General features: G+C 53.6%; 8 protein-coding genes across 8 annotated transcripts; 3 read left to right on the forward strand and 5 right to left on the reverse strand.

The window, feature by feature from the left end:
* Window positions 1-354: 354 nt before the first annotated feature.
* On the reverse strand, window positions 355-5,950 carry J4E85_000336 (uncharacterized protein; the record flags this gene model as incomplete). The annotated part of the gene is made up of 3 exons (XM_051464628.1): window positions 355-551; window positions 605-754; window positions 805-5,950. The coding sequence occupies 3 exons, from the start codon at window positions 5,948-5,950 to the stop codon at window positions 355-357; spliced, it is 5,493 nt and encodes a 1,830-aa protein (XP_051331149.1).
* Window positions 5,951-7,671: 1,721 nt separating this feature from the next.
* Window positions 7,672-8,594, forward strand: J4E85_000337 (uncharacterized protein; the record flags this gene model as incomplete). Its single annotated transcript, XM_051464629.1, has 2 exons — window positions 7,672-8,284; window positions 8,332-8,594. The coding sequence occupies 2 exons, from the start codon at window positions 7,672-7,674 to the stop codon at window positions 8,592-8,594; spliced, it is 876 nt and encodes a 291-aa protein (XP_051331150.1).
* A 1,067-nt stretch (window positions 8,595-9,661) lies between these two features.
* Window positions 9,662-12,211, forward strand: J4E85_000338 (uncharacterized protein; the record flags this gene model as incomplete). The annotated part of the gene is made up of 1 exon (XM_051464630.1): window positions 9,662-12,211. The coding sequence occupies one exon, from the start codon at window positions 9,662-9,664 to the stop codon at window positions 12,209-12,211; it is 2,550 nt and encodes an 849-aa protein (XP_051331151.1).
* Window positions 12,212-13,142: 931 nt separating this feature from the next.
* On the forward strand, window positions 13,143-14,011 carry J4E85_000339 (uncharacterized protein; the record flags this gene model as incomplete). The annotated part of the gene is given in 3 exon segments (XM_051464631.1): window positions 13,143-13,466; window positions 13,701-13,937; window positions 13,952-14,011. 3 exon segments carry the CDS (start codon window positions 13,143-13,145, stop codon window positions 14,009-14,011), a joined length of 621 nt encoding a protein of 206 aa, XP_051331152.1.
* Window positions 14,012-14,647: 636 nt separating this feature from the next.
* J4E85_000340 (uncharacterized protein) lies at window positions 14,648-15,244 on the reverse strand (the record flags this gene model as incomplete). The annotated part of the gene is made up of 1 exon (XM_051464632.1): window positions 14,648-15,244. One exon carries the CDS (start codon window positions 15,242-15,244, stop codon window positions 14,648-14,650), a length of 597 nt encoding a protein of 198 aa, XP_051331153.1.
* A 794-nt stretch (window positions 15,245-16,038) lies between these two features.
* J4E85_000341 (uncharacterized protein) lies at window positions 16,039-17,485 on the reverse strand (the record flags this gene model as incomplete). Its single annotated transcript, XM_051464633.1, has 3 exons — window positions 16,039-16,381; window positions 16,433-17,171; window positions 17,224-17,485. The coding sequence occupies 3 exons, from the start codon at window positions 17,483-17,485 to the stop codon at window positions 16,039-16,041; spliced, it is 1,344 nt and encodes a 447-aa protein (XP_051331154.1).
* Window positions 17,486-19,267: 1,782 nt separating this feature from the next.
* Window positions 19,268-20,905, reverse strand: J4E85_000342 (uncharacterized protein; the record flags this gene model as incomplete). Its single annotated transcript, XM_051464634.1, has 5 exons — window positions 19,268-19,964; window positions 20,014-20,441; window positions 20,492-20,559; window positions 20,609-20,738; window positions 20,795-20,905. The coding sequence occupies 5 exons, from the start codon at window positions 20,903-20,905 to the stop codon at window positions 19,268-19,270; spliced, it is 1,434 nt and encodes a 477-aa protein (XP_051331155.1).
* A 4,602-nt stretch (window positions 20,906-25,507) lies between these two features.
* On the reverse strand, window positions 25,508-26,437 carry J4E85_000343 (uncharacterized protein; the record flags this gene model as incomplete). Its single annotated transcript, XM_051464635.1, has 3 exons — window positions 25,508-25,864; window positions 25,936-26,219; window positions 26,371-26,437. The coding sequence occupies 3 exons, from the start codon at window positions 26,435-26,437 to the stop codon at window positions 25,508-25,510; spliced, it is 708 nt and encodes a 235-aa protein (XP_051331156.1).
* Between the last annotated feature and the right edge of the window lie 80 nt (window positions 26,438-26,517).

The following is a 26,517-nucleotide window of genomic DNA, read 5'->3' on the forward strand; positions in this document are numbered from 1 at the left end:
ATCACAGCAAATAGTAAATAGAGGATAGTTGGAAGACTTTGTTACCAGTACCAAGACACATCACAGGCACCCAGAAAGATCCTCGTGCGATTCTAAAAGATATCGGATTGCGCAAACTAACTACTAGGTCCCTTACTCAGAACGCCGCTTCCCAGAAGCCGAACCTTTGCAATGCATACTAAGCCCACACAAATAGTGTCGTTAAATAAAGGCGTTGAATCTATAGCACGTATAGAGAGTGAGAGAACGCGTGTGACGCCTCCCAACAAGGAAACAGAGCCCTGGGTATCCATATTCTGTCCTGCCAGTCCTCCCCTCACTCAATCATCATCACTGCACCCCTGGGTGAACAATCTAGGAAAGATGGAAGGCGCCTTGACCTTCGCGGATGGCTACGCTGAGCTTCTCCCGCAAAATGTCGACGGTGCTGTAGTCGGGCATCTTGAGGTAGTTGACACAGGTCATGACGGAAGGGAGGTAGTCGTCGGATGAGTAGGGCGGCTCGCTGGGTTTGCAAACGACCGTGAACATTGGTGTGAGAGCCTTGAAGCCTGGAGATGTGTTAGTAAACAGGGCTTGATGTACAGTGGACGATAAGACTCACCTCCAATTGGTAGCTTGGGGCTGCCGGTGATGAACTGCAAGAAGTCCCTACGCTCCTGCGCATCGAACTCGCTCATGGTGGCAAGCAAGTTGCGTACGCTCTTGCTGTCGAGGTTGTAGCCGTGGTCTGCTTTGATGGAATCCATAAGAGCTGTGACGTGGTTAGTAACGGTACTGAAGTGGTGGATGTTTTAAACTTACTCTCAAGCGACCAATCCTCATCGGTCCGACCGAATAACATGACCAACTCATCTGGGGTGAATGCCTTGAGAGCAGAGTATGGGAAGACCTCTGTGAAGCCGGCACGGAAGGCATCTGCCTGGCGCTGGACACCAGAGCCAAGGGTGAAGTCGATGACCTTCTCTACATACGTGTCGACGTTCTCGATAGTGACAGAGGTATCCGCACCGTTCGGAATAAGCTCGATGGTACCATAACCAGGAAGTGTAAAGTCGAGAGCTAGGTCTTCGACCCGGCAATCTTGGATGACAATGTCGTTCAGAGCCGCCGCTTTTGCGGCTGCGCTCAGATTGTCATTGTCAACCTTCTTCTTTGCATCGGCAAATTGCTTGAGCAGAACCAGAGACTTGGCCAAGTCTTCATCGACCGCTTTGATCGCTCCAAGAGATGGTGCCACTGCTGCGCTGGAACCGTCGCTGATGCGGAAGAATGTCGGGTTGAAGGACACGTCGATGATGCGAGAGTCCAGCATGGAGCGAGCGACGAACTTGCCCAGAATCTTGAACAGCTCGAGACGCTTCTCGCCATTCTCAGTGCTTGCTTCTTCGGTGCTCATGGGAGCGGGGTAGAGTCCTCGCTTGCCGAAAGCATATTCGTCCTGATCGCTGGACTCATTCTCTCGCCAAAGCTTCAGCTTCTTCTTGGAGAACTCGCGGGATACGGTGGAGTAGAATTCCAGCGTCGGTCCCAAACCAGTTCCAACTTCCTCAAAGTACTCGACCTCCAGGACACTAGCCGAATGTCCGTACAGTTGCATGACTTTCATGGCGGACTCCAAGATTCGGGACCTAGAAATGCGAACCTTCTGGCGTTGAAGTCTACCTAGGAACGGCCGCTCATCCCTATGACGGCTATCCCGTGAGTCACTTGTGGGCTGCGAGTTCTGCCATCGCGTCATCGACCTAGAGTAGCCGAACGAGGTAGACTGTAGGAAGAGGTGGCGTGTCTCGAACGGGAAAAGGAATGGATAGAACCGAGCCAGATCCTCGCTCCAACTAGGAAGGCAGTTGCTAGCTACAATGAGAGGCTCTTCTAACTGACGGTTGAGTTTGGCTGTGAGCTTCGTGTTGACGAATTGCGAAAGCGGCTCAGCATTCAGTTTGACCTGTTCCTTATTTGCCAGTAGGATGTCGTCAAGGTGCGAATTGAGTCCGTGAAGTATGCTGAGCAATCGCAAAATACCAGATGTCACAGGGTGTTGATCAAGTGAGGCCGGCATACCCGAAACGTCCGAACGCGACTCTGGCGGTGGTGTCAAGGAGCTAGGCTCGCTTGGTGGAGGGCCCTGCACCCGCTTGAACTTGATGGTATGAATACCGTTCCAAACCGAGCGATGTGATCCGTCCGCTGGTTGCGCCTGGCTAAAGTGCACAGCGCGGTAGATTGTTGTCTCATTGGAGAGTGGCTGGTCGTTCACGCTGAATTCGATATGCCAGTCCTGAGGGGTCGATTGTACAGCGCCAGCATATGACAGAGCGCCCGCCCCACCTAGAGTCTGACGCATGGCAGCCGAGCTCTGTAGCAAGGCAGACAGACGCGACGTTGGAGTTCGGGTTTCGGAAGGTGGCTTAGCCAGCGGTGTGTTTTGTACGGGTGTAGCAATCCGCGTGCCGTCCTCCTCACGAGCCGTGGCTTGCCCTGTCGATGCGACTTCGACACTGACAGCCGATGGATCTGGCATATCCTCATCCAGCTCATCCTCAAGATCATCGACGATGGCATTCAAGGCGCTCTCGTCATCCATGGAATCTTGGTCGGAGAGCTGCGCCTCATCAGCACATTCAACTTGATCTTGGCTGCTGTTCGAGTGAGGCTTGGCTGGAGGTGGTGGCGGGGGTGGAGGAAGCTGCGCCTGTTGACGCCGACTCGATCGACGAGACTTCTCTCGTGTGGCGGAGCTCGGTCCTGGCTGGGATGCGTCGGTCGGAGCTGCCTTGGATCGCGAAGACTTCTTTGAAGCACGGTGTGACGAATCGGAAGGGGTGTGGGGTGGTGGCGGCGCGCGTCCTTCCGAAACAGCTTGAGCATACATGGCCTCAAATTGATCCCGAGATGGGAACTGGTCGCGAGTCTTAGCTGGGCGTGGCCTATCTGCCAGGCTGATGCGGGGTCGAAGGTAGTCGTCTAGGGCTTTGAATGTAGCAATGGCGTGAATAGACACCATGATATTGCGGTACGTCTTAGGAATTCCCGAATCGTCATCGGCGACAAGCTTCAGCCTCAATTGCTTAGCTAGCATGGAAGTTGCGCTGCCTCGGCTGTCGTACATGTTTTGATGAACAGTAATCACGTCGAAGTGTTCAGACCTGCTCAGCAGATCTTGCAGCTTATGGACCAACACGCTGAAAGGCGTAGCTGGAGACGCAGTGCTCGCGGTCTTGATCTTGCTCTGGCCGCTACCTCCCATGAAGGCTTCCAAGAAGATAGGCCTAGGGTCGACCTTCTTGTCAGATGTAGACATCGAGAACAGCTCCAAGAGCACCTCCACAATCTTCGATGTCTTGAGCTCGAAGCTCGTGATGCTTTCTAACGCATCGCCTTCAAAGTAAGATGCCAGTCTAGTGAACAAGTTCATACAGTCGCTTGTGGCACCATCAGCAACGCACTTCTTAATTTCACCAGCAAGCGATTTCAAATCCTCCAGGACCGCAGACGCCTTTTCGCGTATAGAATTATCAGATTCCTTCTCGTGAACGTCGATGAACTTCTTAGCACGGAGCGTGATGATGTCTTCGACGTCGGGCATCGGTAGTGGCTCCCGCTGGTCAGAGGACGATGAAGAGTCTGACTCATCGTCCTCGTCTCGGTTCTGGCTGCTTTCATTTGGTTCATCGTCAGGATCCACGTCCTCGCCATCGTCAGACTGCATTTCCACGTCGACACCGTCACTCGACTGGGCAGCTTCCCGCTCAGCGTCTTGTTCGGCAGTAGAGACGGTGCTAGCACCTGAGTCAGCTGCAGCCTCTGTCTCTACCGCTGACTTGGGATCCTTGGGCTTGGTCTCCAACGATTTGCATGGACGGTTCGCCAGTTGTGAGATCTCGGATATAACACCTTCGCGATAGAATTGGTACCGGTAGATGGGCTCCAGCCGCTTAAGCAATAGCTCGGCAGCCTGTAACGCGTATGTGACCAAAGATGGGTGGTCCTGCTGCGTAAAGATCGATGCTAGATGCGAAGCATAGGGTACCGGCCGTAGAGCTTCCTCTAGGATATCGGTGTCCAGATTTGACAACATCTTGAGATGAGCGGTAAGCACTTTCTGGCGTACGCTGAGGTTGACAGTACTTGAGTAAGCGTCTGTCAGAGTAGGCAGAAGGATTACGGCGAAGCGCTTAACCTCTGCCTTGCAATCTTCCAACAGCTCGACGCGTTTCTCATTGGTGGTCTTCTTGTTAGTGGAAGAGAGTGGAAGAAGGTCGTCGCCTGGGTAGCCGGCATCGAAGAGATCGTCAAGGTACATCAGGCCCTCGGTCGGGACATCGGGCAGCAGTTCGCAGATAACATTCAACGTCTCGAACACCTGATCTTTGGGCCGGTGAATCAAGGCTTGCATGATGACGACAGAGTCAATTTTAGCTGCGACGTCCTCAGTGCCACTAGGAGGCGAAACACCGGTTAGGATCTGGTACAGAGTATCGACCACGTTCATCTTCAACAGCTCAGCTGACAGACGCGGGCTTGCCTTGGCGGTGTACGCCAGAACCTGCAGGAACATAGTGTGGATGCTAGGTCCAATAAGATTCGTGCTGCCCGGGAGCAGAAGTCGCAGGATAGCTTTGAGAAGACCTGGGCTGACCAGCTCCTCGAGCTTGCTCTCCTGTTGCCGGAAGCTCTGGACGATCCTAGAGACACAGATGCAGCCCTGCTCTACAACCTTTTGATCGTTGTTGTTCAGGATATTCTCAAGAATAGGCATAACATCGCGCACTACCGGGAAGGAATCCTCTGGGATGTTCCGACAGCAGTTGGCTGCGGTTGTGACGGCTACACGCTGTGTGCTTGTGGCGAAGAAGTCGAGGAAGGTCAAGCACGCTGTAAGACCGCCTTCCCGTACAATAACTCCCGGAAACTCAACTGAAATCTTTTCCAGCGTGCTCAGACACTGTTCGGCCAGATCGATGAAGTTGATCTCGAGCAGCTTGGAGCAAAGGACGGGCACGGCTCCACCGTAAACGACATTGGCGGTGGCTTGAGGCAGGGCTTCCATCAGGTTGGCCAAGCATCGGCAGGCGAGCAACATAAGCTCCGGGTTCTCTTCCATTGTGAACTCGTTCGGCTGCATGAGCTTGACCAGTTCCTTGACGTAGGCATCGGGGGAAAAGTGGCCGGCCAGGTTGTCTTCCGTGGAGATGAGGAGCACTTCGGACAGCTCTTGCAGCGCAATCAGCTGTATAGACATGTCTGGCGATCGCAGCTGGTCCAGAATGCCCCGCAGACGCTGTGTGGTACCTGCCATCATGCCGGTGAGCTGCCTAAGCGCAGACAGGCTGTGTGAATTGCGTCCCAGGAAGCCGCTGGTGAAGGGATCGTCGTCATCATCGTCATCTTCCTCATCGTATCGCTCTCCGTGATCGTCGCCGTTCTCGTCATCGCTGGTATGGTCTTCGCCAGACTGGCGCGTTTCCTCTTCGGGCTTGCTTGCGGGAGCATCGTCCATGGTTGTGTCGTCCTCGGCCTTGTTCGATTTGCGCGAGCTTCGGCGGGACGTGGAGGGGCTATCGGCGTCGGGCGCGGCGTTTGAGGACTTGGTCTTGCGGCCGCTCTTGGATCGCTTCGAGGGCTGTGGCGTCGACTTCTCGTCGATAGGATCTGATGGTGGGCTGTCTTCGGTCAGCGCTTGCTCGCCGGCTGGGGCAATTGGCACAGACCCAGACGAAGACATGGCGGCTTTGCCTTTGGCCTTCTTGGTCTTGGTAGCGCGGCGCTTGGGAGTAGACTCTGGGTTGTCTGCTGGGTCGGGGCTGGGGTCGCGCGCTGACGTCTTCCGCTTGCGGGACGCTGGGGCGGGCGGCGGTTGCGTTGCGGTCGGGGGAGCAGCGGGGGGCGAGGTGTCGTTGGTGTTGGCGGATTGGCGCCTTTGCGAGCGAGTGACTCTGGACGACATGAGATTCTGACTACAGGCTTGTGAAATCGAGATGCGCGCAGACTGTGGCCCCGGTGGGTGCAGCACTTCTGTGGGGGCAGAGCAGAGTGAGACTTGGTTGAGGACCGCAGCAGCGTGTGGTGTTGAACCGCGGGGTGCAGAGTGCTGCAGCAGCCAAGGGTCGGGTGGGAAGGTATTTACCTTTCACGAGGTCCTCTGGAGGCCATCAAGGACGCGCCATTAGGCGTGTGCTCAAGCGAGTGCGGTAGGTGCAAACACACGGGGACCGGGAGCGGCGGCGAGTGTGGCGGGTCTCAGCAAACAGAGCAAACGAGAGAGCTGCTCTGGCCGTGCGATGGGTAATAGAAAGAGATGGTAATACTGTCCTGGCGCTGGCGAATACTGGACGTCGATATCCACCTGCATGCCAGAGGGAGCTAATTACGTGACCTGCCTAGCGCCTCTGTTGTTATCGATAGAGCGAGTCGCAGTTGCCGCATCCGACCTGCTGGCCCGCGCCTGCCAGAAGCACCACAGAGTAGTGAGGTGAGGTCACCAAGGCGATGAGTTGGCACTCTCTCTTCCCAAATTCGATGACTGTGGTGAAAAGTCTGTCAAGGTGAGGGAGCTCATCTGACCATTGAGGTATTCCATTCAGCCCGACTAGGCTGGGATGAGAGCATCGCGGCATGGCTTCAATTGGGGTGTCGAGGACTAACTACACAACGTCTTGTTCAACTCTCTACTAATATCTAGCAATCCAGGCCAGCTTCAAAGGGAACAGATCTAGCTCCTTCCTGCTATGCTAGCCGCAGCCCTCCGACGTCGCTCCCGCGGTTTCGCATCGAGTAATCAGGCCATCTCTAGCCATCCTTAGCGCCTTCTGTCACGGCCAGGGCTACTCAGTCCCAAGACAAGCAATCCCTTCCTCTTCACAGCCAAGCACACGGATTGTTCAGCATATGGATCCCACGGCTCACGCCTAATTACAAAACAGAGTTGGTACCTGTGGGGTCGGGGAAATGCCGACACACCCACGCGCACGTGAGCTGCCCACTTCTCTCTGCGCAGGTGCAGACTTCGCTTGCCATTTGGCGAGTCTTCGGATGCAAAAGGCGTTTCAATTTTTGCGGCGCAGAGCGAGTGGCGCGCCGGAGTTATGGAGTTATGGCACCATGCACGGCGAGATGTGCGGTCGCAGGGCAGGCAAAATCGTGACCCTGGAAAGCCCCGCCGCCCGCGTTCCAGTGCCAAACGGCCGCCTAGAAGCAACCTTGAAAGTGTAAAAGGGCATGGTACAACATGTCCCCCTCTTCCACGGCCGGCTCACCCTGTGCATCTGCTTCCCTACATCCGTCTCACTCACAGTCCACTTTCACAGTCTCACCATCCGCTTTGTCGCGCCCACTGCCTAAAACACTGTCCGTCGGGTATCGCCTCGCTGCCCCCGCGTCATAACCAGGCTCCTATCGACTCACTTCTCACTACCGCCTAGTCTCGTAGTAGTCTCCCGGTGACCCCGTTTATCGCGGTATTCGTAAGCCTTTCACTCATAAATGCTCCCCTTCCGCCGGCAATTGACTTGGTCCTTTAGTTTTGTCGCGCACATCCCAGCTGCGACCGCAACCCCACCCCGCCGTCACCTCCGCAACCCATCACTACATAGCCGCCCGCTCACCCCTCCGAAGTCATCCATCGCTATCCGCCCGCGCATCGCTCCACGCAAAATCGCCGTCGCTACCATGTCCTCGACGGATAACCGCGACATCCTGCTCGACGCCGGGCTCCCTAACACCGAGGCTATGTCGCTCGCCAACTACACATTTCCCAAGGAGAGATTGAAGAAGACGCTGTCAAACCACAAGAAGCAGCCCCTCGTGCTCGTATCATGTGGTTCCTTCTCTCCGCCGACCAATCTACACTTGCGCATGTTTGAAGAGGCGGCCGACTACTGCGAGTTCGAGACCGACTACGAAGTTGTAGGCGGCTTCTTCAGCCCTGTCGGCGACGCATACAAGAAAGCCGGACTGGCCTCCGCACAGCACAGGATCAACATGACGAGGATCGCTGTACAGGACAGCTCGACTTGGATCGGCGTTGACCCGTGGGAGCCGCTGCACAAGGAGTATCTCCCAACCGTCAAGGTACTCGACCACTTTGACCACGAGCTTAACGAGGTTATGGGAGGGATAGCGAGCGAGAATGGCGAGAAGCGACGCATCCATGTGGCGCTTCTCGCAGGCGCCGACCTGATCCAGACTATGAGCACACCCGGTCTTTGGGCTCGCGAGGATCTGAGTAGGATCTTGGGTCACTATGGTGCCTTTATCCTTGAGCGCAGCGGTACTGATATTGGTACGTTTCTCCTTACATAACGTTCTACAACCACTAACATGCTACAGACGATGCGCTCGTACAGCTCCAGCAGTGGAGGGAGAACATCCGCGTGATCCCGCAACTCATCCAGAACGACGTCTCGTCCACCAAGATCCGGCTCTTCCGCAAGCGGGGTAAGAGCATCCGCTACTACATCCCCGACAAGGTCGTCGACTACATCTACGAACACGGCCTCTACAGCGACGACGAGAAGAAAGTAGCCGACAAGGGGAAAGAGACAGCATCTTCCGAGGCTACTGGGTCCTCACAGAGTGTTTCGGCTTCTTGAATAAGCTTGCCCACGAAACTGTTATGAGCCCTTCGCATTTCAAGAATTGCATGTACCACCACTTCCGACAGGACTGCCACGCCGCATGCTGCAAGGAATGCACGTCCGTCATCCCTGGGTGGCAAACTGAATTGGCGTTGTAGAGCGGTACTCTCATTAAATCGTCACGATCACCCAAAACCGGCTTATTAGAGAGGCACGGGTGGGCCTTCACAGGCATGGTTGGCTGAAAAGGGTAAAGGGTCGGGACGAACCCTATGACCATTGGCGCATTGTTTTTGTATATTTCTAGCTATGATACCACACGCAGATGCAACAATGCACGATAATCTTTACGAATTGCACCAAGTAACGGAGCGTGGAGGTCCAAGCCTCCAAGGGCAGGCTTGCTCATCATTACAGGGGCTATGATGTCATCTGCGGAAGCGAGTTGGCGGCACATCTTCCTTCCCTGCCGTTGTTGATCTCAGGGCGCAGGGACTCAACGGTCTCGTCGAGATTGGGTAATCTGTGATGACGCGATGGCATTCTCAAGGAAGTTCTGGGTGGTATGTGACATGCCATTGTACTCTAGAGGTTGTATTGTGCACTCTGTTTGTGTTTGTGACACAGCCACCAAGGCATACGCAGCTTTGCGTTACCAAGTACTCCAAGTGTGAGCTGAGAACTTGGTCGTCTGTGATACCCGCCTTGTCAAATATCAATAGCCTTCACACAGGACCGACTCCGCGTCCTGTGTCCAAGTTTGTCGCAGTTCCAAGATGGCCATCCAAGCGGCTTGTGGCGCCCAGCGCTCGGCCACGTCAGGCCAGGCCATCAACACCTCATCACCCCAGCAACGACACGGCATCCCAGCAAGCCCAACCTCGTGCATGTGCCCAGCCGCCGATTATACATATTCGCTACCGATATTCACATGCGCCCGGGTGGTGGCAGACACGACTGAACGCATTTTTGTTATTTGCGTGCTTTTGCAGCTATCTTATGAAGTGCATCCCAGCCCCACGTTTCTACACCGCGCTTTCGCTTGAAGCACGTATACTTATCACGACCACCCGATCTTTTCGATGAGCGACCGCGAGCGCAATGCGTCGCGAAGACGACCGCAGGGCGACGAACGAAGACGGCGCAGAGAATCACATGGCGACGTAGATCCTGAGCGGCGGCGGAGGAGAGAATCCCGCGGTGAGGATGCAGTCTACGATCGAGAAGGAAGACGGAGGAAGGGACACAGGGCGACAGACTCTTCAGGCGACCTTCTGCCAAAGCCGCCCCGGCGATCGAGACACCAGAGCGACACAGAGCAAGAATCCCCAGCACCACGTAAAGCTCAAAGATCGCGGCGCAATTCTACAACAGACGGAAGTGGAAGGGGAAGTCGAGGCTCAGCTCCTTTGAGTCTCGATGCACTAGCGAAGCTTGACAAGACCAATGCGAAGAAGGCTGGAGGCTGGGGAGCCTACGACTACGACGATGAATACCTGAAGGAGGTCAGGAAGAAGGAGAAAGACCTGGAGAAGGACCGGATAAAGCATGAGCGAGCGGAGAAGAGAAAAGAGCAGCAAGAGGAGGAAGCCAGACGACGCGCTGCAGAGAGCGATGCCGCATTGCTTGAGGAGAAAGCTAGGAAACGGCGAGAGGAGAAACGGAAGGCTGCTGCGTTGAAGCAAAGTCAGACTGACGATGAGCTCGAGAGGAAAAGAGGCGCATACACGGATGATGAACGGGAAGAACGACGACGCAGACACGAATCGAAATACACCCCGTCAGAGGCCGACGAGCGGAGGGAACGGAGACGGCAAGAAAAGCAACACCGCACAGAACAGAAGAAGCGGCGCGTTATCAGCGGACCCTTGGCCGAAGAGGGTGGCATCGACGACGACTCTGAATATCGGTTCATGATGGAGAAGCGCGGAGGTGCAGGCAGTGGCCCGCCGACAGTATACACAGAAGAGGAGCTAGCACGAAAGAAGAAGAAGAAGCGCATAATATTCGCCATAGTCTGCGTCGTGATCATCCTGGCTATCGTCATACCTGTCGCTGCATTGCACTCGAGCAGAGGCAAGGATGACGAAAGCTCAGGGAGCGGATCCGCCGCTGCCTCATCGGGGCCAAAGAACGACAATCTGGCCGGGAAGGACCGAAACAGCGTACCAGAAGCGGACCGAGGTGGCATATTGGACCCATGGGCATGGTACGATACCGATGACTTCAATGTTACCTACACCAACAAACTCGTCGGAGGCCTACCGGTCATCGGTCTCAACGACTCCTGGGACGATGATGTTCAAGCAAATCCTTCCGTCCCTAAACTCTCAGACTCGTTTGAGTACGGCAAGACACCTATTCGTGGTGTGAACGTCGGTGGCTGGCTCAACCTCGAGCCTTTCATTACGCCTTCTTATTTCTCTCAGTATGGGTCCAAAGACAACGTAGTCGACGAATGGACGTTCCTGAGCAAGCTCGGACCTGCAAAGGCGAAAGACACTATGGAGAAGCACTACTCTACATTCATCAATAAGAAGACTTTCCAGGAGATCAGGGAGGCTGGTATGGATCACGTTCGCTTCCCATTCGGCTACTGGATCGTGCAGACATACGACGACGACGTTTACGTACCGCAAGTAGCATGGCGCTACCTTCTCCGCGGTATTGAGTACTGTCGACAAAACGGGCTCCGCGTCAACCTTGATCTTCACGGCGCGCCAGGTAGTCAAAACGGCTGGAACCACTCTGGTCGTCAAGGCCAAATCAACTGGCTAAACGGCACAGACGGCGACAAGAACGGGCAACGCACACTAGACGTCCACCATAAGCTCTCCGTCTTTTTCGCCCAAGAACGCTACAAGAACGTAGTCACCATGTACGGCCTCGTCAACGAACCCCGCAACGTCGAACTCGACACCGAAAAAGTAGTCGCCTGGACACAAAAGGCCATCGACCAAATTCGCGCCGACGGCATCGAAGGCATCATCGTCTTCGGTGACGGTTTCATGGGCCTCGACAACTGGCAAGGCAAGCTGCAAGGCAACGACAACCTTCTCCTCGACGTCCACCAGTACGTCATCTTCAACACGGACCAAATCAAGCTCGAGCACCGCGACAAGCTCAACTTCGCCTGCGAAGCCTGGACCCAACAAAGCAAGCGCTCCATGGACAAGAAAACCGGTTTCGGTCCCACCATGTGCGGAGAATGGTCCCAGGCAGACACAGATTGCACGCAATACATCAACAACGTCAACACAGGCACACGCTGGGAAGGCACTCTACAGGCCCAAGACGGTAAATCCGGTGCTGTCCTCAAGCCGCAGTGTCCGCTGGAATCGTCGCAGTGCTCCTGCGACCAGGCCAATGCCGACCCGAAAAATTACAGCGATCAGTACAAGAAGTGGCTGTACCAGTTTGCGATTGGCCAGATGGATGCATTTGAAGCTGGCTGGGGCTGGTTTTACTGGACGTGGGAGACGGAAAGCAGTACGCAGTGGAGTTATAGGCGTGGGCGCGAGGCGGGGATTCTGCCCGATAAGGCGTATGAGCGCGATTGGAGTTGTCCTGGTAATGGGGTTGAGGGGCTGGACCAGTTTGAGGGGTTGGCGGAGAATTATAAGAGGATGTAGATGGGGGTGAGAGGAGGTGGATGTTGTGTCGGGGCTTCGGCCTGCCTTTTTTCATTGAGCATACGTGTAATGAGGGTGTTTGGGTGGGAAGGGGGTTTATGAAAATTATTTTGTTGTCGTACATAGCATGGTCTTGTGCATTTCCTGGCGTTGATCATGGTTATTCCGTTTAGTACATAGAATTCGGTGCAAACCATTATCAAATCATTTGTCCATCCATCGCGTTCAATCTCTTCTGTTGGAGACCATTCAGACAGGATGTAAGCGTTACCAGCTTCCATTATGTAGTCGTCAAACTTCCAGCATACAAAATGGCCACTGATTCAGCGAGGCTGACAATGACTCCAGGCCCCCCACATCTCATCTCGTCTCGTCTCACGCACGACGATCTGAGCGTTCAAGGCCCCCTATAACCCTACGATTCATTGCCCCGGCACGCGGCTGTGCCGCACAACTCACACAAACGATGAGTGGACAACGAAATTATCAACAATTCGGTCGCTCATTTGCACATTCCAATTTACGCCGGAAACGCAGCACGCACTCGGCCACGTCACGCCTGAACGATGCGTACCCTTGAACTATTGCGATTGGCAGGAGAGTGAGGAGATAATTCGCACGTCGCTATTTTAAGGCTGTGCGGGTGGAGCGTGGGAGGAGTGCCATCCTGGTGGGGGATCATGAAGAGGGTGAGGCCACCAAGGCGGTGGAGGGAGGAGGCGGCTGTGTAGGCGGTGCTTTCGGCGAGGTGATGGGTGTTTATATGGTGGATTGCGACTTCTTCTATCGTGGATCTAGTATTCCAGTTCCTTCTTTTCGTAGCGACCATATCACATCACAACCTTGGAACACAGCAATCGCATAATCCCATCCCATCCCATCCCATCCTACCCAGCTATCCTCACAACAACCACGCCACGCCACACCCACCATGTCTCCCACCCCTCTCCACACCCGAGACACCAACTCCTCCATCTTCCAGAACCCGGGCGAAAAACGCGGTTTCATCGTCGTCATCATCCTCTCCGTCCTCGCTACCGTCGGCATGTTCTGTCTCATCATCACGCTCGTCATCTGCAAGAACAAGCGCGATCGGAAGAAGAGAGCGGCCAAGATGGACGCGGAGAAGAGTTTGAATTTTCTGCCGGGCAGGAAGGGGCGGTATCGCAAGTTGGAGGATGAGGATGAGGGCGAGGTGTGGAGTGTGGAGATGGATGATCGGAGGCCGACGGCTTATCAGGGGAGGTATAGTGAGGTATGTTGATGTGGTGGGAGGGGCAGGTTGAGATGGTGAGGCTAATGAAGGGATAGGTCGATTTGCCGCATCCGGAGAGTGCTTACAGATGATTTTGTGACGTCCTGTTATCAATCAGGCGGTTGCGGAGTCTGCTGTACTTGCTTAGCTGGTCATCTGGGCGACATGCAAGCATAAGATCACCTCTGGTGTTGGGATAGTCTTCGCAATTCGCCCTCAGTCACCCAGCCACAGTTTCAAGTCATATTCCGCTCCCTCATCCACATCCACTTTTATCGCCAGAACCCGGACGACCCGCCTGTCCTACCAGCACCGCCATCTACAAACCCGATATCCTGGTTACACATCTCAGTCATGCCTCCCCGTTCTCAGGAAGATGACCGCATCCAACGCTTAGAGGAAGATCTTGAATGGCTGTCGCTCGTATCCACCTTGACCACAGAGCGGCAAAGGGAAGACGATGAACCCAAGGTATCACTGGACAGGAAGTCAATGTCGATGAATCCGTTGGAGCGGAAAGCGACCAGAGACAAACCAAAAGATAAGAACGCAGATACAACGGCAGTAGATTCATGGCCACGCTCCTACCTCGAAGACCCCATCTCTTCTACCACCAAGCAAGAAATTTTCAGCCTTCTCCCACCTACAGTCTGGGTCGTCACTTTGAACAGAGTGTCACATGACACCCTCCGCACCCTCTGTCTCTGTACCGCATTCTCCACCGCCAAAGCAGTGTTATCCCACCTCGCAGATCAATTCTCTTCTCATCCGTTTCTTTATGTGCCACAGGGGCCAGACGTGCTGATAACATATCTCGCGCCTGGCAGCTATGGTAGCAGTAAGGAGTGCGAAAATACTATCGGTTTTGAGGCACTAATGACTGAAACTGGGGGAGTAATCTATCATGTTAAGGCTAGGAAGGGGGGAGGGAAGGCCTGGCAGGGGCACATACCAGATAGGAAAGTTTTCGGACTGGGGTTCACGGAGGTTACTCAGGAGAATGTTAGACGGGTACTGAGGGTGTGAAGATCTCATGGCCATGATCATAGTACTCATGTTCTTATTTCCTTGCTCATGCTGACTAGTTCAAACTCTACCTCCAACACCCATTTTCCACTTGACGCCCCCGCACCTTACTCCTACACCTCTTGTTTCAACCCTCATTCCCATGAACAACCACCCTACTGCCCATCCCTCTCAGCAAGCATCTCCTCAATATGCTTATTCAACCAATACCTGCCCAACACCTCCCTCCCCATATCCCTCGCGCCCTTAATCTCCCCCGCACACGCCTCCGTCTTACACAAGCACTCAAAAGGCTGAGCCATACTCCACTCGGTACTCGGATAAAAGAACGTCAGCTCGTCCCCCTCCTTAAGACCCCCTCCCTGCTCAGACACCCTCACTTCCCAGCGCTGCATGTCAAATACCAGGCTGGGCTTGCAGCTGTGGTTTATGTAGACGAGGTCGCAGTTCAGCTCGATGTGTAGGTCGCGCGAGGCTTGGACGGACGAGTACGCTACCGTTGCTGGTGTGGGGTTTGTGATGCGCGCGAAGACTGCGCCGGGGGGCAGGTTGACGAGGGAGACGGAGCGCGAAGTGAAGGAGCCTGGGTTGTGCTCAACGCGGAGGAGACGGGTGAGGTCGGGTTGGACCCATGCAGGGATTTGGGAGGTGGCCGTCGAAGAAGGGGTGATGACGGGTTTGGTAGATGATTTCCCGTTGGTGTGGGGGTTTGTGCTGGGAGGAGGGGTCGAGGTTACGGCTGCGGGAGACATGACGGGTGGACTGGATTCGAGGTTTTGAAGGACGGATCTGTGTGTATGAGGTGAGGATGTTAGGTCACTGTTTGCTTTTGCAGTCAGTCAATTAGAGGTCTCTCGCTGGTCTTTAGTATTGTTTCCCCTTCGAATCAGAGTGTCCGGACGATGGGCTCAACTACACGCATTCCGGCTTACTAGGGTCCACATGAAGACGCAGTCTCTTCCTTCGTGTGGGGATACCACGGCTTGTTCCACTCTCAGGCCATCTAGTTCCATATTGCCGAAGAGGCTCGGTATGTCTTTACCTAGGTGTCTAAGCCTGCTTTGGTTGAACAGTGATCCGAGGTACCTAGGTTTATGTGCCCAATTGCACGTGAGGTGGCCTCATCTGTGTATCCGTTGTATAATGGTATTACGCGCGATGCCCAGTTTAAGGCGGCACAGGGAGGATCAAGTGGGCTGGGATATGGTATATCTGTCGTCTGTCGTGCATGGTGGGGAGCTGCTAGTGACGTGGGTTGTAATAGTTTCCAGGTTCTCCGGCTTTGCAGATAGCCTCGGTAGTGTGAGAATGCGCTAGGCCGGAAGGTTTCTAGCGTGTAGTTCTAGCACGTGCTGACACTTGCGGCTCTACCTAGGTAGAGCTGTCCTATTCTAGAGTGTGCATGCGGGTTGTTGGCAAAGGACGGTAGTGATCTTGAGATGGTGGTTTGTAGCGAAGATGCATTCGTATGGAAACAGTTTCTTACTGCCTAAAGCTGTCGTCGTTATTGACTGTCTCCTCTTCACGCCGAACCTACCTAGGTACTTTATTTCCCATATGTTTGCTCAACTGGCACAACGCCATTGTCGTCGCTCTCAGTGCTTATTGCGTCTGTACTCTTCAAGCCCATGCTGCTAGTATCATATCCATTCGCTGTCAGGTACTCCCTGAACCGTATATCCTCCTGATCGATTGTGTCCTGGCCGATATGAGGAAGCAGCAATACCAGACCAGCAGCCACAAAGGCAAGAGTGGAAGCCACGAAGAAGGGATTACGACCCGCAGCAATTTCATCATCGCCTGCAGCTTTCTGAAGTGCGTCCAGAGCGTAAGAGCCGGCAAAGGCACCGATCTTGCCTACAGCCGCTGCGATACCGTAGTACTGTCCTCTGTCTAGAAGTTAGAAACTGGAGCTTTAGGGATGCGATGAAGTAACATACCGTATACCCGTTGCGCACGTCTTGGAAGCAACCAGACCAATGTTGTCGCCCGGTCCAAACTCGCCCAGCGCAAGGAAAACACCATACACCACGACAAACCCGGCGACGTTCTCAGGCTTGTTCAGCCAAGGATAGCATCCAGCCATGATGAACCCGATAATACCCTGTAAAGTCACACCGATGAACAGCGTCTTCTTAGGCCCCATGGAAGGTAGATCCGCGACAAAAGCACCAGCAAGGCAACCAGGCATGTAGAAGAAGTTGATGAGGATGTTCCATGCCAGACTCTTCCACAGCGGCGCCGACTCTCCTAGCAGATTGGCCAAGATGGACGTGGCGTAGATACCAAACGAGTACGCGCTGAAGTCGTAGATGAACCAGATGATGCTGACGATACTGAGGCGGAACCAGTAGTACTTGATGATAAGCAGCCATGGTGTCTTCGCCTTGGCCAGCGACTCTCGCTTGAACGCCTCGGGCTCCTGAAGCTTCAATCGGAGGTATAGCAGCGAAAGAGGGGGGATAATTCCGATGCCCAGGCAAATGCGCCAAGCGGCTCGTAGATGGTCTTCGCCTGTAGCGAGAACAACGACGGTCGCGACGATGGCGCTGATGAAGAACGCTAGGTCGATCTGCACGTTGGTGAAGAGGATAAACCACTTGTTTCGCGTTCCTTGCTTGAGTTCGCCGGTGGATTCTGCGCAGCCGACGCTACCTGCTGGGTACTCTCCGCCGATACCTGTCGCAAGTCAGTACGTTGTTTGAGAAGGAACAAATGCAATACTACGTACCTATTCCGAGGAAGAAACGGTATACAACGAGCGCCGTCAACAGTCCACTTGGACTACCTCCAGCTCCATATGATGCCGTACCCAATATGGCGAAAAGGATGATGATAATGGTTGACGTGAATAACGACCATTTCCTCGAAAAATGATCCGATGTATACCCGAAGAAGAGCATGCCGACGACCGTACCTGCAAAGGTAATACTCGAGACGTTTGCTTGAGCGGACGAGTTCGCATACGAGTCTGGGTAGATTGTCTTGAGCATCGTATTGACTGGACCGATTATCTAACAATTCCTATATCAGCATTTGCATCCTCGCAATACAAATCTCGAGTCGGATATTGTGGTGGCGCTTTGGGATGGGGAATGTTGTTGTCGCATGGGGAATTGTCTCGGTGTCGCTTCTTGGATCGAGTTCTGCGTACATTATTGAGGTAGCCATCGCTGAAAAGACCTGCGCCGCATGCGATAACAGGCCACAATCTTTCCCACCTTCCTTTCTCTGTCTTTGCGACACTGCCTCTACGTTCGATGTCGCCTTTAGCGTCAGTCGCATTGTACAGGCCTGGTTGGGTTTCCGCAGCGGAAGCCATTGTAGTGTCGCGTGGGGCTTGACCAGAATACGAATGCGATCAAGCAGGGTGTCGCGTCACGATTGCCAGCGTGGTAGGATAGTAAGAGTGTCGTTGGAGTAGAAGATAAGCTTTCGTAGGCGGACCGCTCAAACTTTAACGGCTCTCACTTGAGCTAGAGCTTGCTTGCAACCCTGGTACGGCTGTTGTGGCACTCACTGCAAAAGACCCTGTGATCACCCTCACTCGAACCCGCATCGGGTTTGGTGCTGTCCTGTCGCACTCATCAGACCACTCACAATGGAAGAAAGCTTTTCCCAATACTTGTGGTGTAGGATTTGGAGACCCACGACGCGGCTGTTACTCCATAAAGCAGGTGCACATTTCCGCCGGGAATATCTGGGTACCGAGCAAGACAGCCGTTGGGGCTACAACTCTATCCAAGGTTACGCGTCTTTCGCCTTCTGGAATGCTGTGGCGTACGGGATTAAGTTCTATTGCCGCTCGCAAGAAATAACGGCAATCAGCGGTTGTCAAACACAAAGTTCCTCGTCGATATTGAAGGGGAAGTTGCGTCCAGCCTCAAGCTTTGCCATGCTTTCTTCAGGCGTCCGAAGCCTCCGCGCGTCGCTCGAACAGGTTAGCAACCCTGGCGCCGCTGACGCCGCGCAGAGCTTATCCTGCAGCTGCCGCAACAAAAGGCATGTGAGCACGCGATCTAAAGTACAACATTCGATCGGGACAGCAACCCGAGAGTTTACCTTAGCGTCGAAATCGAATGTGCAGTATCTTACCGCCCAGGTGTGTTTGTATTCGACGAGCAGACTGCGCAGTAGATATTCCAGCCATGTAACCATGTGCTGCTTCCCAGGTGGAGATAAGAGTTGTGGACGTAAAGCCAAACTTTACGCAAGCGGGGCCACAGTCTTACATACTTTTCCTAACTTCTCGCCAATGTAGGTGGCTGGTAATCATGAATGGTCGAGAACCACCCCTTGGCAGAGCAGACAACCCTCCCTCCGACCCAAAACCCCAACGCTCATACAACGGAGAAAGCGCGGCAAGCGGGGAGCAGGACGAACACGAACAACAGCACCGTGCGCGATTCAATTGAGATCCAACACGGCATCTCTGCGGGGGAACCATCGGTGATTGAATCAGTACACAGTATCCATCGACTCCATCGTGTTTCCAGTTCGGACCGATAACCAACGTTGCGGCCCGCGGCGTCTTGGGAATGTATAACAAGACCGAACGATCCACGTGAGCAAGTTGAACGAAGGTGCCCAATGTGTGAATCGTGAAAGAACGAATTAGATGACTACATTACTACATACTCATCTATTGTATGTGCTGCGTACAGGAAATAGATATGTTGCATATTGCATTGCTGCAGGGTATCACGCGAAAGACATTACCAAAGACATGTACTCAATCCTTCCCACCTCGTCTCCCCTCTAAACAAGCTGGCTTTTTACTTTTTATCCGACGCCTTGAGGTGCTCGAACGGAATCGAGGACTTCTCCACCGTTGTCGTCACTTGGCCGCGTGAATTCGCCCTGTCCATCTCCATGAACCAGTCGTCGCCCTCGCTCTGCGTCAGGCTTTTTGAGCTCCTGTTCTCGTTGCTCGGGATGCGGTATAGGTGGCGTGATGATTCTTGACTGGGGCGGCCGGCGAAGTCCATGCCCATTGTTCGGCCTACGGATGAGGCGGTGCTTGGTTTTCGGCTTCCTCCAAAGCCGGTGGTTGGACCGACGGATGAAGCGGTACTTGGTTTATGATGGTGGTGAATGGATGACTTCTCGCCCGACTTTCGAGGTGGTGCTCGATCGGATATCGTGGTAACAACGCCCATCTTGCTATCCCCACCTGACGATTGTATCTTTCGGTCGTTGAGGCTGATGCCGCCGCTGGAGTCGAAGCTATCGTTTCTTGTGACATGTTCGACGTGGATCTGTACCTCGTTGACGACGAAGATCTTGTTGGAAGCCAGTGTTGCTATGGCGGGCCAAAAGATGGGTATGGAGGCTGTGATGATAGCGAAGTTGACTTCGAGAACGGCGAAGATATAGACGATGGGTGTATGGAAGGACATGTCGAGGATAGGCTTGGTACCAGCTTTGTTAACAGACATAGCGATCATGCGACCGACAGCTACGATGACGACACTGGTGGTTGTCAGTATGAGGCTTTCTTGGAAGCTCATTGTCCACTTACACACAGCCCAAGCTGAACAGACCAACTAAGCCTGCGCGGCTTTTACCCGCAATCCTTAGCGTGGTTACGAAGGGCAGAGGTACTAGAAGAACCAGGATATCCAGTAAGCAATTACTGACAGCATGGCCCAAGAACATGTGGAAAAAGTCGGCAGGGTCTTTGCTGCCCCATCCAATGCATGTGCCCTGTAATGTAGGGTTCCAGTTCTTGCGCACGGGGTTGCATGGGAAAAGCGCGAGCATGAAGAAAGTCAACCCCCACAGTGAGCATATCAATATCATGCCCCAGGTGATACGGCGTGCGAGTCGATATTGAGCGGTAGTGGTGGAGGGCGCGGCTTCGGCAAAGAGTCGGAGATATTGTATGAGGATGGAGAGCTTGATCAGGGTTGTACTTGCGGTGTACGCAGCATTTGTCGCATAGATGTGCTGAAGCCAAAGTTAGCCTGGCTAGTCAACGTTATGTCAAGACGAAGTACCTTGAAATATGCCGTTAGATGTTCAGCATCAAGCGTCCACAAATGCAGACCAAGACCATCCTCGGGCACTATAAATGATTAGTCAACCGCATGTTTGTGGGATCTCAACAAACATACTCATGCAAACCATGATATCTCCGATGAAACTCGCCGTCGCTGCGAGAACAACAAAGACATCATCCCAACCCCAAAGGCGTTCCTTAATGCGGAACCATAATCGGAAGCTCAATGTGAAGATGGCGAGTGCCTGATGGACTTAGTACATGACGTCTGATGGGATTACTTCTCAATCATCGCACGTACCAGGAAGGAAACAGTGACTCCGAGGATTGTCGCAGGTTCGTTGACGTTTGGCAAGTTCGCATTGTCGGGATGGTTTTTCGGATCTTGTAACAGAGCAGTGTCGGTGCTCATGTTTGCGCACTCGATGTGGAGGTATTACGGTAGAGGCGAGCGAGCGTCGTGTCGGTTAGCGAATCCGGGTATAGGTGAAGGTAGTATAGCTAGTTGCGATAAAACTCCATTACATGGTCCTGCCAACGTTCTGGAAAGATGGAAGATGGACCTGCAAGAGATGGTGCTACAATGGATCCAAATCGAGGCCGCGTTCGAGGCTGCATCAGACGAGGAGGTGTAGTGGTCTAATACGTTAAACGGTGGGTCTCTCGTGCCGAACGTCCAAGTCATGACATGCGTGCGTTGCCCTCCCTACGACACATGGTGCAACCCCTGCTGTCCCGCATGGAGGATCAAAAACGGGGTCGTGCAACTAGCGGCAGGTGAGCCTGTACATGTCCGAACCCCTGCTGTGATAGGTGTGATGGGTTGCAGCGCAAGGGCTTCTCCTACTCGGTCCTTGTGAGACATTAGACACTGGCGTAACTGGCAACGCTTCTTTCGAAGATGACAGCGTTTGACTAAGCTGGCGACCTATCATTTACACATTCGTTGACGAACTACAACGCGGGGGCGCCGCAAGGGTCCACATTAAGGGGGGCGAAAGCAAGTCATGGAGGTTGTCTGATCGCTGGTCGTTCACCTGTGTTGCAGCCACGAACAGGATGAGCAAAAAGTCGACAATAGTGCGCGCGATGGTGGCAACAGGATAGTCTGCCGACAGTCGAGTTTGATTGGTACCCCGCAAAACAGCCTTGCAACCTGGTCGCCTGAAACCAGATAGCCCAGAACTTTGTTGCTTAGGTTTGCTTTAGATGCTGAATATATGCCACTTTCTTGATTTTTCTTCTCCTAGCCTTGCTCAAGTTCCTGCAATAGATGTGCCGCAATGTCGCTTCATCACAAACAAAGGAAAGAAAGCCGGCTGGACACAGGCGAGCCAATAGAGTCCAGGATCTGTGAGCGAGCGTGCAGCCTGTCTTATCCAGGGGATCCTATTGAAGATCAAATCCTTTGGAAAGGAAGCTCCCGTTGGTGGCGTCGGGATGAAGGAGCATGATGTGGAATGAATGGTCGCAGGTCGTTCGAACAGCTACGGTTCGCAAGGGTGGATGACTCGTTTCACGACTCTCCGGGGTCCACACCACTCGAAGCGAGCAGCTATAGAGCCAGCCCCCTGGCTTGCAAAGTCTCATGGCCTTCATGACAACAGTGGCCATGGAGAGCTCGGTGTTGCCGTATGGTTCGCATCGCATTTCGGAGCCGGCCAATGGAAATCTAAGTCTAGTTGCACGCGAGGTATACAGTTTCGCGGAGGTTGTAGCTCTAGTCGAGCGCGCGGGCGACACGGTGCTTTACCGGGGCATGACGCGACGATGGTTCTGTAGCGGCGCGGCGGTATTCCAGGAAGCGTCCCGTTTTGTCCCCATGTCCCTTTCCTTTGAACCTCCTATCCGCTATGGCAGTTCCAGCCTGGGGCTTCGGGGCAACAAACATTTGAGGACTACGCCTCGGTCAGATATCGGCAAGGGAAGTCTGTAGCGCAGCCCACTGTATCTGATGGCGGTGCTGGGCCTCGTGGAGCGATTCATGGATCTGGCATGTTACGACTTCGCAACACGGTGAATGTGTCGCTATAGGAGAGTTGGACTAAGGGCGTGCTGCATGATGGGTAGGAGATTAAAGAGAACCCACGCCGCAGCCATAACCACACCCCGCGCCCTGTTTCTACCTCAATGTCGCTTGGTAGCATCGACGCAACCTTGAATGCAGCTCTCGTATACCGGCAGCCTCTCCGGGTCCATGATGAGGTCAGATGAAAAGCGATGAAACGTGAGGGTGTAGGGGGGTTCGCGACTCTGCATGGGTGATGGTAAGCGGCCAAGGGTCTGAAAAAGCATCCGAGATCAACAGGGCAGTTGCCCAACGTCGTCGCATGGCCACACACCCTCCACCTGCCATGAGGCGCAACACCTTATCTAGCTGAAGCCATATTACTCTTTCTCAGCTATACTGAAGAGTACAGCTGCCTCGGCATATTTGCTTTCCTATCGCAGTAGAGACATTGGGGAAGAGGGCTAACGCTTCGAGGCTCGCAACACCGTGTACCTAAGTAAGCTTGCGATAACGCGCCGCCGTTCGAGGCCATCGATAAACGCAGCATCGCTCCCACTACTGTATCAGAATCCATCCCCGGATCCTTCGCGATTCCAGAGCGGTTCATTGAAAAAAGCATAGGACCCTCCCGCGATGTATCTGCAACTTCCATCACTCCTCGGACCCAACGTGAACGCGTATGCCCGGTATGCCTCTAGGATCCATGGATGGCAGTGAAACAGCACATCGGAAAATTTGAATCGGACGTTGCGCGACGGCTGGCATACCGAAACAGAGCTTCGTAAACTTGATGGCAGATGCAGTCAAGCGCCCCAGTTCTGCTTCACCGTTTTGTCCGCACTGCCCTGGACCCTGTTCAGACATAGATCCGGTGGCTATCCTCAACGGTGACGGCTAGAACTAACATGGTTCCGCGGGCAGTAGCTGCCGACTTCAGACCAAGCTATGGATGCAAACAACAGCTAACGGCTATCACAACATTTCCAAGGTTAGTCCAGCAAATATGGCCATACCGCTTGTACCCGACCATATACGTTCGCTCCATTTTCCTCTTCCCACAAAACCCCGGCATCGATTCTGCGCCTACCTCAGCCTTTTCCCACGCGGACTCCACCAGAAAGCGGGCCTGCAAAGCGTTACCTCGAACAGGCCGTCGTCCGGGATTCTTCTCGAATGAATCCACAAAAGCCCCTCTTGATAACCCACTGTACGACCCAAAAGAAAGTCCACGTTGCGTGACCACGGAAGCGGCAGAACTACTCGACTCATGGCCCGACTGATGTCCACATCCAGTGGGACGGTCTTCTCCCAAGGGGGTGAGTTGCCGCTTGTGGCTACTCATTTAGGGTGCATGTAGACGGTGCCAAGACATGGCAATCTGAGCGATGCCCGCGCCTTGGTATGGCTGTCTTCGGGCTTATCATCGCTCAGGCGTTACAGACAATCACACTGTGGGTGACGTTTTGTCTATCTTGGGATAGAGAAGAGACAAGTCGGGGCGACTGCGGTACATCGGCGGGTTTTGCATCGGTGCGAACTGTATGTGATGAACCTCGTTGCTTCTGCATAGTAATCCCGCCAAGTATCCGAGAGATATTAAAAACACGATTGCTCAATAGTCTGCAACCTCAAAGTAGAGACAAAGCCTAGCGTATATGTACAATACAGTATCATGTACTGCATGGTAAGGTGGTGTCTCTGTTACTGTTTATGATCCTACCTACGCTGTCTACCATCTGCAGGTAAGCCGATGACAACGCAGACAGCTCACATGAGGCCAGAATTGTCTCCGCGACAACGCACGTGGGACCAGAACTAACTCCGTATGCAATCCAGAAACTCGCCGAACACTCTTTACAACTGAACTTATTCCCAAGGTAGACGTCTACTCTGCTACTCAAGTATCATCTCAGACTTGTCAAAGGAATCCAATCTTTCCCAGTTTCCCCGACCGTGCTATAACGCGCGATGGCATGCTACCGATATTGCACCGCGAGTCCTAGCAAATGTCTCTCGATTGATCCGCTTTGTCTTTGCCGTAGAAGGGATGCATGACTTGCTGCCACCAATCTGTAGGGTGAGACCATATCGCATCTCCAAAAAATACAAAAGACAAATAGCGTTCTCCAAAGACCTAGGCAGATTGACCTCGATCTATCTCTAGTATGACTGTCAGCTCACTCGTGCACGCATCATGTCCCTGTCCGGTGTTCCCGACGACCTTCTCGACGTTGATACTCCAATGAACTCGCTGCGACAACGCACAGCGTGGCACTGGCGACGAAGCGCTTGTATGCTATTATGCTCGCTAATATAAGTTCGAGCCTATTCCTCCAGAGGAAAATGCACATGTGCGGCGAAGACGACCGGAGTAACGAAATCGCAAATGGTGAGAGATGTTCTATCACAAAACGCCTTAAATCGCGTACACCAGACGTGATCCAGTTCTCAGTCCTACTACATTGCTGACCGTTGTTATCTCCCTTTCCATCAACGTCAGGCAATATTCTAGTATGCAAATTTACATCCAGGCTCGCAAGCCTTGTTTGTAGCTTTTTCTCAATAACTAGCTGTCATGTCCTCGTCAGTCCAAGCATTTCAAATATAACGCAAACCGGAGATGAAGATCTTTAAGGACTGAGATATGCTCCGTTTGGAAGCAAGAAGAGAGAGGAACATCGCCATAGAAGCCCAACGTGAAAGTGCGGCGAATATGACGAAGCGTTGAGGTATGGTATCTGATGATGGAAATGCAGATCGAACCTGGACATTACAAGTCCCTGAGGGGAATATGATGAAGACTGACAATCGTGATCAAGGAACAGCAAAGAGAGAGGGGCACATGCGTCTCGAATGATGACATTATGCAGAGAACAGGAGTATTGAGCAAATCGAACCGAACAACGCAGACAGCAACTTGAAGATATCCCGTACATCCCCCCTCCAACACATCTTCCCCACCCCTCTCCTCCTACCCCACAACCCCCGCGCACTTCATCCCACCTAAGCAGTCTTCCTCCACTGCCCCCAAACCCCCAGCAGCGAACTCGTCGTACCCGCCAATCCCACAATGCCATCATCCAGATCGACCCAGCCCAGCGCGCTGCTCGGAATAGTGATATCGCAAAGATCGCTAACCAACTGCACTTTAACAGCATTAAGCTCCTTCTGCAACTTCTTCGTCTCAACCACTTTCTCCGGGTCCGAGGACTGAGTGATGGTCTTGGAGTGCTGGAGCAGGTTGTAGTATTGGTAGAGGCCCGAGGCGATGGAGAAGGAGATGCCGGCGAACCAGGCGCGGTAGCCTTCGCGGAGGAGACGCGGGGCGAAGGAGGATTTGCGGATGGATGTTGCGTCGAGCTGGGGGGTTTTGTTAGCTTTCCTGGTCTGTTGTGTTTTGTGTTATATGTTATTGAGGTGCGTGGACTCACCACGCAGGCATTGTCACAGAGCATGTAGAATGCATATCCCAGCTGTCTTCCTACGGCTGTGAACCTCAACACGGGATCCATGCTCTTGGCATCGCTGGCTACAGCCGCGGCGCGGAAGTGCTCGACGAACTTGCCCACGCGCATCAACTTGCGCGTCGCGCCGAACGTCTTCTTGGTCGCTTCATACGGGGCGATGGCCGACGCGGGTCGGTTGGTGCGGTACAGGTACCAGGCGAGGAAGCGGGAGAAGTATTGGAGGGTGCGGAGGACTTTGTCGCGTCCGACTGGAAGGGAGGGTTAGTGAGAGATGTTCATGTTGGGATGTATGATACGGGGGAAGGTGAGATGGGGGTTTCGGAGGTAGAATGGGATAGGATGGCGCAGCATAGACGGATTGATGTATGAACATATACAATATGACAAGAGGAAGCATACCAGTCGTCGCAACAAACTTCAAATAATGCGACACCGTCGGGTGGTAAACCAAAGCATCAGCAACCATCTTATCGGCTTCGTCGCAGCCCACGAATACGCTTAGTATGTATCGCGAAGGAGAGAAGTCCAGCTTCGAATCGTCGTAAT

This window comes from Alternaria conjuncta (assembly GCF_024043145.1).
Source record: "Alternaria conjuncta strain BMP 0040 chromosome Unknown scaffold_1, whole genome shotgun sequence".
Lineage (NCBI taxonomy): Eukaryota > Fungi > Ascomycota > Dothideomycetes > Pleosporales > Pleosporaceae > Alternaria > Alternaria conjuncta.